Below are 9,810 nucleotides of genomic sequence, written 5' to 3' on the forward strand. Positions count from 1 at the left end.
GATTTTATTCTAGTCTCAACTCCACTTTCCTGCTTTTTATCAGAAACATATACATTTCTTTCTTGAATCTGATGATTGATGGATTCTGTCTCTGGGGCAGTGAGTTCTACAAATTCACAACTCTGAGAAAAGAAGTTTCCTCAGTTTTGAACCTACCTCCTCTCATTCTCTTAACTATTTATTCTTGTTCGAGAATGTCCCACAAAAAGGGACATCTGTTCCACATCCACCTTATCAAACCCCTTTAGTATTTTGTATATCTCAATCAGCTCCCCCCTCATTCTTCTAACCTTCTGCGAGTACAATCCCCAGTTGTTCAACTGCTCCTTATATAATTGTAACAACATTTCTTTACTTTTATAATCCAGTCCTTTTGCAATAAATAGCAGGATTCCATTTGCCTTTCTTGTTCTGTGCTACACCTGCAAACCCACTTTCTGCGAATTATGCACAAAGACACCCAGATCCCTCTGCACTGATATACTTTGAATCTGATTCCCGTTTAAATAAAATGTGCTTTTTTGTTTTTCCGATCAAAATGGGCAACCTCGCATTTATCCACCTTAAACTCCATCTGCCAGATTCTGGTCTTTTCTCCAAAGCTACCAATATCCATCTATTTATGTCCTCGTCACCGTTTGCTTTCCCACCTGTTTTAGTATTGTAGGTGGGAAAGCATGTAGTAGGAAAGCTTGAATTCGCTCACCTCTCTCGTTATTTCCAAAAATAAATATAGACCACATTTCTTTAGTCTCTAATTAATAACAATTCCCTCGTCCCAGGGATGAGTTTAATTTTGTCGTCAGGGGAAAACTTGTCCTTCATTGAGTAAGGAGACCAAAACTGCACATATTAGTCCTAATGTAGCTTCAACAATGTGGCCCTGTACAATTGTAGTAGGACATCTTCACTCTTCAATCCGTTTATAATAAAGTTTTGTTAGTGTTTTGCTTTCATAGTTGCTTGATGTGCCTGCATGTTAATGTTTTGTCATTCATGTACAAAAACACTCAGGTTATTCTGAATGCACACATTTCCCAATCTCTCATCATTCAATGTATAGACTTTTAAACTTATTAACTTACCAAAGAGGGTGACCTCACATTTCTCCCACATGAGTTACATCTGTTGTGCTGGTACCCACTCTCAAACTTGGCTCTATCCATTTATAGACTCCGTGTGTCAATCACTTTGTTTCCCAACTAACATGGTATCGTCAGAAAAATTGGGTCTTTTCATCTAAGTCATTTGTACAGATTGTAAATATCTGAGGCGTAAAAACTGATCTTTACAATTACAGCCTCAGAAACTGAAAATAATGCATTAATTTCTACTCTTTCTGTTCATTTACCAATACTCAACTCACAGTAATACATTATCACCAATTCTGAGTCCTGATTTTGCCTAGTATCCTTTTGAGTGGTACATTATTGAGTGCTTTCTGGAGAATGCAATTGATCCAGCGTATTGTTTATAAACATTTGGAAGAAATGCATCACTGGATTATATATGATCTGATTTGGTTGTATTGCCCTAAATTTATATAGAATTCACACTTAGCGAGTTTTAAGAAGATTTGTAGCTCAGGTTAAGGTTTTGGATGTCAGTTTGCTCACTGAGCATGTTTGGGTTTCTTGGGTTGATGATGTCATTTCATCAACAAACACATCGAGTCAGACTCCATCTGCCACCCCCTGAGGGGTGATGTCATTCACCACAGGGAATGACATCACCAACCCAAAGATATAAATAGAAAGCAGGAATTTTCAGCATTGCTTCGCATGAGGTCCACCGAAGATGTTACCTAATAAGGTAACGAAACGTCTGGAAATGAACCTTTCAGCTCAGCGAGCAAACCTACATCCAGAATTCACACTGCTGGTGACTGATTCTTTATCACAGGTTAAATGTTATTTCCTGCCATCCATTGTGTTCTAGCAGAAGGTTTAGAGCTCTGTGTGTAACATAACTAAATTACTTATGCTGTTCACTGGCAACGCAACTTTGTACCTTTTATATACATAATGATATCCAGTATGTGCAGTAGAGGAAAGTCACTATGCATTAAGAACCAATTTCATTAAACAGCAAACTCTCAATGACTGGGTGAGCACCATGGATAGAAGCTGAGAAAGTTGAAGTCTGCTGTCTTGTTCTTTTCTTAAAATGAGTGAAATAAATCTAATTTCCTTTTGTGTTTTTGCAGATTTTATTTTACACTAAAGTTTGCACTAAATTATCTTTTTCTATTCATGAAATTATTTCTTTTGCCTTGATAGATCAACAGAAAAGCATGTTACCAGCCATGTGTCAGGAATGATCTAAACAGTTTCGCTCCACAATATGGGAATTCAGAAATGTCCAATTTCGAAATATGGTAAATCTCAGTGCTAACATGAGGTTAATGAGCCCATTGAAATTGCAAAGCTGTAGAATATCCTTTATTATCAATTGTGTTCAGTATAAAGTGCAGTGAAAAGTATGTACCATTGCTGTACATAAGCACTATTCACATTAACCTAGAATAAAAGTTTTGAAAAGATAACTTTACGAAAGTCCAACTTTTTGTTCTGCACAGTGCCATCATTTCCCCACCAGAGTCCTGCTTTGGGCTTCCCAGCCCAATTCCATGCCGCCGAGATTATCATGTTCTGGACTTTCTAGCCCACGGCATTCCACCCAGTGTCCCCCACCTGTTAAGGCTTCAAATACTTTTTGTGTGTTAATTGTGTAAACTTGGTTGTTTCAGTGCATTAAGTTTTCTGGTTTCTAAATCTGCACCACTTGAATGGTGTAAAATAATGCAGCAACTATAGTGACAACATCTCAAATTGTATATATATATATATATATATCAGTAACTTTAGCTTTTTCTTTTCGTAGTTATTCTTTTGCCTCAAAGAACAACTGAAAGTCATTTTTTTTTAATAAAGGGGGAACTAATCAGGAAGCAATGAGGTGGGAGTAGATGTCTAATGTCTTTAAATCTTTTACAGCCTTGAAGGAAATCAGTTAAACAGTGGGAATAGAAGGCAGTGCAATTTCCATTGTGCTTTCGAAAAGTAAACCACTTGCTGTGACTGGCTTTGTTTGGTTTTGTTACAATTTACAGACCCGTCCTTATGTAGTTTATGATTCTCTAAGATCCCCTTATGTTGAATGTTTTTAGAAATAATATAAATGAAATGTAGTTGTGAAATCGGGGTATAAGTAAGTGAAGTTAAAAGGGGTGGTTATCAACAGCAACTTGCATATACATTGCACTGTTTGTATATGAAGTGAGATGATGTACTTTGGCAAAACACTTGTGTAAAATTTGACACCAAGCCAATAAAGTGAAGGAGCAAGAGCTTGATCAAATGATATGTTTTAAGAAGTCTTAAAGAAGGAGGAAAATGTGGAAAGGTGGTGGGGTTTATGGAGGTAAATCCAGAACATAGGAGCTAAGCGGCTGAAAGCACAGCTACCAGTAGTGGAGGAAAGGAAATAAAGGACTACACAAGGTCACAGTTTTAGAAGTGTTGAATTATAGAAATGGAGGAAGCTTCAAAAGCTGGTAGGCGATCGGCTATGAGACTGAAAGTTTGAGGCATTATCAAATTCCACAGGTAGAGTAAAATGGGACATTTACACGAGATAAAATTATAGGTGTAAAAGTGTGGCCGGTGGTGGTGGGGGGGGGGGGGGGGGGGGGGCGTGTGTAAATTTAATGTAATCTGAGTGAGAAACACACACTGTACCAGGATGAGCTGAATTCTTAATTCACTCCTAACTGTTTGAACCTTTATTCTGCTTTTTGTAGCACAGATTATGTTGACATGTGTGAAATTACACCACTAATCAGACAGAAGAGAAGAGGACCAGAATCAAATCGACCCCGGTGGCGTCTTGCTTCCACTGTTCTTACAACAGGAATGTTGAGGTACCAATTCAGGCGGAAGTTGAAATGCAAACTTTTATAAATAAGCTGAGCACCGTTTTAGTGCAACACTTCTGGTTGTTCATAAGGATAGTGCCATCAGTTGAAAGCCAAGTTTAGTTTATCTCTTGGCATTGATTACTGTTTAAAGCTTTGCTGATAATGGAATTAATATAACTTAGGATTTTCTTGAAGATTTGTCACTCTGTTGTTTTAGATATGTTAATTGGAAACATAGCTGAAAATGTGTTGCTGGAAAAGTGCAGCAGGTCAGGCAGCATCCAAGGAGCAGGAGAATCGACGTTTCGGGCATAAGCCCTTCTTCAGGAATGAGGAAAGTGTGTCCAGCAGGCTAAGATAAAAGGTAGGGAGGGGGGACATGGGGGAGGGGCGTTGGGAATGTGATAGGTGGAAGGAGGGCAAGGTGAGGGTGATAGGCCGGAGTCGGGTGGGGGCGGAGAGGTCAGGAAGAAGATTGCAGGTTAGGAAGGTGGTGCTGAGTTTGAGGGATTTGACCTGAGACAAGGTGGGGGGAGGGGAAATGAGGAAACTGGAGAAATCTGAGTTCATCCCTTGTGGTTGGAGGGTTCCTAGGCGGAAGATGGGGCGCGCTTCCTCTAACCGTCGTGTTGCTGTGGTCTGGCGATGGAGGAGTCCAAGGACCTGCATGTCCTGGGTGGAGTGGGAGGGGGAGTTGAAGTGTTGAGCTACGGGGTGGTTGGGTTGGTTGGTCCGGGTGTCCCAGATGTGTTCTCTGAAACGTTCCGCAAGTAGGCGGCCTGTCTCCCCAATATAGAGGAGGCCACATCAGGTGCAGCGGATGCAATAGATGATGTGTATGGAGGTGCAGGTGAATTAGTGGCGGATATGGAAGTATCCCTTGGGGCCTTGGAGGGAAGTAAGGGGGGATGTGTGGGTGCAAGTTTTGCATTTCTTGCGGATGCAGGAGAAGATGCCGGGAGTGGAGGTTGGGTTGGTGGGGGGTGTGGACCTGACGAGGGAGTCACGGAGGGAGTGGTCTTTTCGGAACGCTGATAGGGGAGGGAAGGGAAATATATCCCTGGTGGTGGGGTCCGTTTGGAGGTGGCGGAAATGACGTCGGATGATATGCTGTACATGGAGGTTGGTGGGGTGGTAGGTGAGGACCAGTGGAGTTCTGTCCTGGTGGCGGTTGGAGTGGCGGGGCTCAAGGGCGGAGGAGCGGGAAGTGGAAGAGATGCGGTGGAGGGCATCGTCTACCACGTCTGGGGGGAATTTGCAGTCCTTGAAGAAGGAGGCCATCTGGGATGTACGGTTTTGGAACTGGTCCTCCTGGGAGCAGATTCGGCAGAGACGAAGGAATTGGGAATATGGGATGGCGTTTTTACAGGGGGCAGGGTGGAAGGACGTGTAGTCTAGGGAGCTGTGGGAGCCGGTCGGTTTATGTAAATGTCCGTGTTGATTCGGTCGCCAGAGATAGAAATGGAAAGGTCTAGGAAGGGGAGGGAGGAGTCTGAGACGGTCCAGGTGAATTTGAGATTGGGATGGAAGGTGTTGGTAAAGTGGATGAACTGTTCAACCTCCTCGTGGGAGCACGAGGCAGCGCCAATACAGTCATCGGTGTATCGGAGGAAAAGGTGGGGGGTGGTCCCAGTGTAGCTGCGGAAGATGGACTGTTCCACATATCCTACGAAGAGGCAGGCATAGCTGGGGCCCATGCGGGTGCCCATGGCTACTCCTTTGGTTTGGAGGAAGTGGGAGGATTGGAAAGAGAAGTTGTTCAGGGTGAGGACCAGTTCAGTCAGTCGAAGGAGGGTGTCAGTGGAAGGGTACTGGTTGGTACGGCGGGAAAGGAAGAAGCAGAGGGCTTTGAGACCTTCGTGATGGGGGATGGAGGTGTACAGGGACTGGATGTCCATGGTGAAGATAAGGCGTTGGGGGCCTGGGAAGCGAAAATCATGGAGGAGGTGAAGGGCGTGGGTGGTGTCCCGAATGTAGGTGGGGAGTTCTTGGACTAAGGGGGACAGGACCGTGTCGAGGTATGCAGAGATGGGTTCGGTGGGGCAGGAGCAGGCTGAGACAATGGGTCGGCCAGGGCAGTCAGGTTTGTGGATTTTGGGCAGGCGGTAGAAACAGGCGGTGTGGGGTTGTGGGACTATGAGGTTGGAGGCGGTGGATGGGAGATCCCCTGAGGTGATGAGGTTATGGATGGTCTGGGAGATGATGGTTTGGTGGTGGGAAGTGGGGTCATGGTCAAGGGGGCAGTAGGAAGAGGTGTCCGCAAGCCGGCTCCAAACGGACCCCACCACCAGGGATATATTTCCCTCCCCTCCCCTATCAGCGTTCCGAAAAGACCACTCCCTCTGTGACTCCCTCGTTAGGTCCACACACCCCACCAACCCAACCTCCACTCCCGGTACCTTCCCCTGCAACCGCAAGAAATGCAAAACTTGCGCCCACACCTCCCCCCTTACTTCCCTCCAAGGCCCCAAGGGATACATCCATATCCACCACAAATTCACCTGCACCTCCACACACATCATCTATTGCATCCGCTGCACCTAATGTAGCCTCCTCTATATTGGGGAGACAGGCCGCCTACTTGCGGAACGTTTCAGAGAACACATCTGGGACACCCGGACCAACCAACTTAACCACCCCGTAGCTCAACACTTCAACTCCCCCTCCCACTCCACCCAGGACATGCAGGTCCTTGGACTCCTCCATCGCCAGACCATAGCAACACGACAGTTGGAGGAAGAGCGCCTCATCTTCCACCTAGGAACCCTCCAACCACAAGGGATGAACTCAGATTTCTCTGGTTTCCTCACTTCCCTTCCCCCCCACCTTGTCTCAGTCAAATCCCTCGAACTCTGCACCGCCTTCCTAACCTGCAATCTTCTTCCTGACCTCTCCGCCCCCACCCCACTCCAGCCTATCACCCTCACCTTGCCCTCCTTCCACCTATCGCATTTCCAACGCCCCTCCCCCAAGTCCCCCCTCCCTACCTTTTATCTTAGCCTGCTGGAAACACTTTCCTCATTCCAGAAGAAGGGCTTATGCCTGAAACGTCGATTCTCCTGCTCCTTGGATGCTGCCTGACCTGCTGCGCTTTTCCAGCAACACATTTTCAGCTCTGATCTCCAGCATCTGCAGTCTTCACTTTCTCCTCCTATTTGGAAACATAGTCAATTTGCAAGCTGTTTGTGAAGTAAAATGTCGATTCATCATTTTTCCAACTCATGTTATATTTTTCATCCATTTTGACTGAGTTTTGCTTCAACCAAGCAAGCAGACTGTTTCAGGATTTCTAATTCCTTCTCAGTTGTTCCCACAGCAATTTACATCTATGTATTATTTTAAAAGTCTTAATTCTCCTAAAAATAATGTCTATCCTTGGGCTGATCAGTGTATTTCCCAGAAATGGATGTACATAACAGGAAGAGGACAGACAAACTAGATCTCCTTTCTTGAAGGGGGATGACCTAATAGAACTAATTTAAAATTATGAATGTGTTTGATGGCGTGGTTACAAAGTTTGTTTCCTTTGTGAAGGAGAATGTAACTGGAGATCATCAATGTAGTCACTAATAAGGAATTCAGATTAGGCTTTTTCACCCAAAGAAAATGCTAAGAATGTGGAATTCGCTACCACAAGGAGTAGCTAAAGTGAAGAGAATAGATGGTTACACTGGTAGATCTAGATGAAGAATGACAGAAGTCCTCAGTGGAATTTGAATGCTGGCATAGATTTGTTAAGGCAAATGGCCTGCTTCTGTGCATCACCATGTAAACTGAGTGTGAAAAACAGCATGAGCTAAATGAACTTGTTTGAGCTCTCATTTCTAACTAAGGTTTTATCACAAATTCCAGATTAGATACTTAGGTTGATGCTTCAATGCAATGTTGGGAGTTTGTTGGGAGGTGTCCTGAGTCAAATGAGACATTAAGCATAAGTTCTATTTGCTGCCTCAAAAAATCCCACAGCCCTATTCAAAGAAGAGCAGGAGGATTTTATGGGATTTCTAAGCCAACATTTCACCCCTCAACTGATGTACCTTGCCCAGATTATCTGGTCAGTCATCTGATTGCTATTGGGATCCTGTCATGTGTGCATTGATTTGGATGATTGCCCAGATTGCAATAGTTAATACACTTTCAAGACTCTGGATTCTTTAGAATACTTTGAGGTTGTGAAAAGTGCTATAAGATTCTTACAGTCTATCCAAACTAGACTTAATTATGCTGTTCCGAATAAACACGATTTGAAGATGCCAGTGTTGGACTGGGGTGTACAAAGTTTAAAAATCACACAACACCAGGTTATAGTCAAACAGGTTTAATTAGAAGCACGCTAGCTTTTGGACCGTCGCTCCTTCATCAGGTGATAGTGGAGGGCTCAATCCTAAAACACAGAATTTATAGCAAAACTTTACAGTGTGATGTAACTGAAATTATCCATTGAAAAATACCTCGATTGTCTGTTGAGTCTTTCATCTGTATGAATACCATGATAGTTTCACTTCTTTCATGTGTAAATCACAAAACCTTTTTTTTAAAAAAGTTACATTCTCAGGTTAGCTGTAACAATGGGTGATAGTGAGACGATATGTTGAAGGTGTTAGCCCCCTGTGTTCTCTGTCTATGTCATGATGTTTAGATTGATTCTAATCTAAAAAGTGAGGTAACCGAGTTTTACATGAATTCATGCAGTTTTTGAGTGAAGTACAATGTGACCCTGCAAGTACAAATTCACCCCACAAAATATGTGTGCATGTGGGTCTTTTGTGTGTGTGTGTGTATGTATGTAGTGAGTGTAGAGGTGTCTTAAGTCTGTGAGGGGGTGCGTGTGGGAGCTCGGTATCCATAGGGAGCGCCTCAACCAGGACCTTGGGTTCATGTCATATTACAGGTGACCACCATTGCACTAACACACACACTCCTATGCATATAAACACACACAGGTACTCCTATACAAACATACACATGGACACACATATACACAGACACCCACACACACACTCTCACAGGCATCCTCTCAGAGACTTAGACCACTCTACACTCATGCACACACACATATACTGTCTCTCACAGACACTCACAACCCCCACACCACAGACACGCGCACACATTCCCACACTCCCACACTCTCACATGCACCCCTCACAGACTAAAGACACTCTCACACTGACTCAGTCTCTCGGGTGCTCTCTCTCTCTCTCTCGAGCTCTCTCACTTGAGCTCTCTCTCCCGCGCTTTCTCTCCCTCCCTGACCACCTCCCCCCTTGACCCTCCCTCCCGCCCCCCCGACCACCCGACCTCCCGCCCCCCGACCTCCCGCCCCCCCGACCTCCCGCCCCCCCGACCTCCCGCCCCCCCCACCTCCCGCCCCCCCCACCTCCCGCCCCCCCACCTCCCGCCCCCCCCACCTCCCGCCCCCCCCACCTCCCGCCCCCCCCACCTCCCGCCCCCCCCACCTCCCGCCCCCCCCACCTCCCGCCCCCCCCACCTCCCGCCCCCCCCACCTCCCGCCCCCCCCACCTCCCGCCCCCCCACCTCCCGCCCCCCCACCTCCCGCCCCCCCCACCTCCCGCCCCCCCCCACCTCCCGCCCCCCCCCCACCTCCCGCCACCCCAACTCCCGCCTCCCGCCCCCCCCACCTCCCGCCCCTCCCCCCCCCGACCTTCCCCCCCCCGACCTTCCCCCCCCCGACCTTCCCCCCCCCGACCTTCCCCCCCCCGATCTCCCCCCCCCCCCCGATCGTCCGCCCCCTGATCTCCCCCCGATCCCCCCCCCCGATCGTCCGCCCCCTGATCGTCCGCCCCCCCCGATCTCTCCCCCCCTGACCTCACCCCCCCTCCCTCCTCCCCTACCCTCCCCTCCCCCTACCCTCCCCTCCCCCCTACCCTCCC

At 46.6% G+C, this 9,810-nt stretch overlaps 1 protein-coding gene across 3 annotated transcripts in view; it reads left to right on the forward strand.

Moving 5' to 3' along the window:
- The window catches only part of scaf11 (SR-related CTD-associated factor 11), a 78,746-nt gene that overhangs the window by 46,905 nt on the left and 22,031 nt on the right, over positions 1-9,810 (forward strand). For all 3 annotated transcript variants that reach the window (XM_072551949.1, XM_072551948.1, XM_072551950.1), the window contains exons 8-9: positions 2,280-2,377; positions 3,803-3,922. In XM_072551949.1, the coding sequence (XP_072408050.1) occupies positions 2,280-2,377; positions 3,803-3,922 (218 nt within the window). The remainder of the gene's footprint in view (positions 1-2,279; positions 2,378-3,802; positions 3,923-9,810) is intronic.

Source organism: Chiloscyllium punctatum, chromosome 32, assembly GCF_047496795.1.
Source record: "Chiloscyllium punctatum isolate Juve2018m chromosome 32, sChiPun1.3, whole genome shotgun sequence".
NCBI classification, from domain to species: domain Eukaryota; kingdom Metazoa; phylum Chordata; class Chondrichthyes; order Orectolobiformes; family Hemiscylliidae; genus Chiloscyllium; species Chiloscyllium punctatum.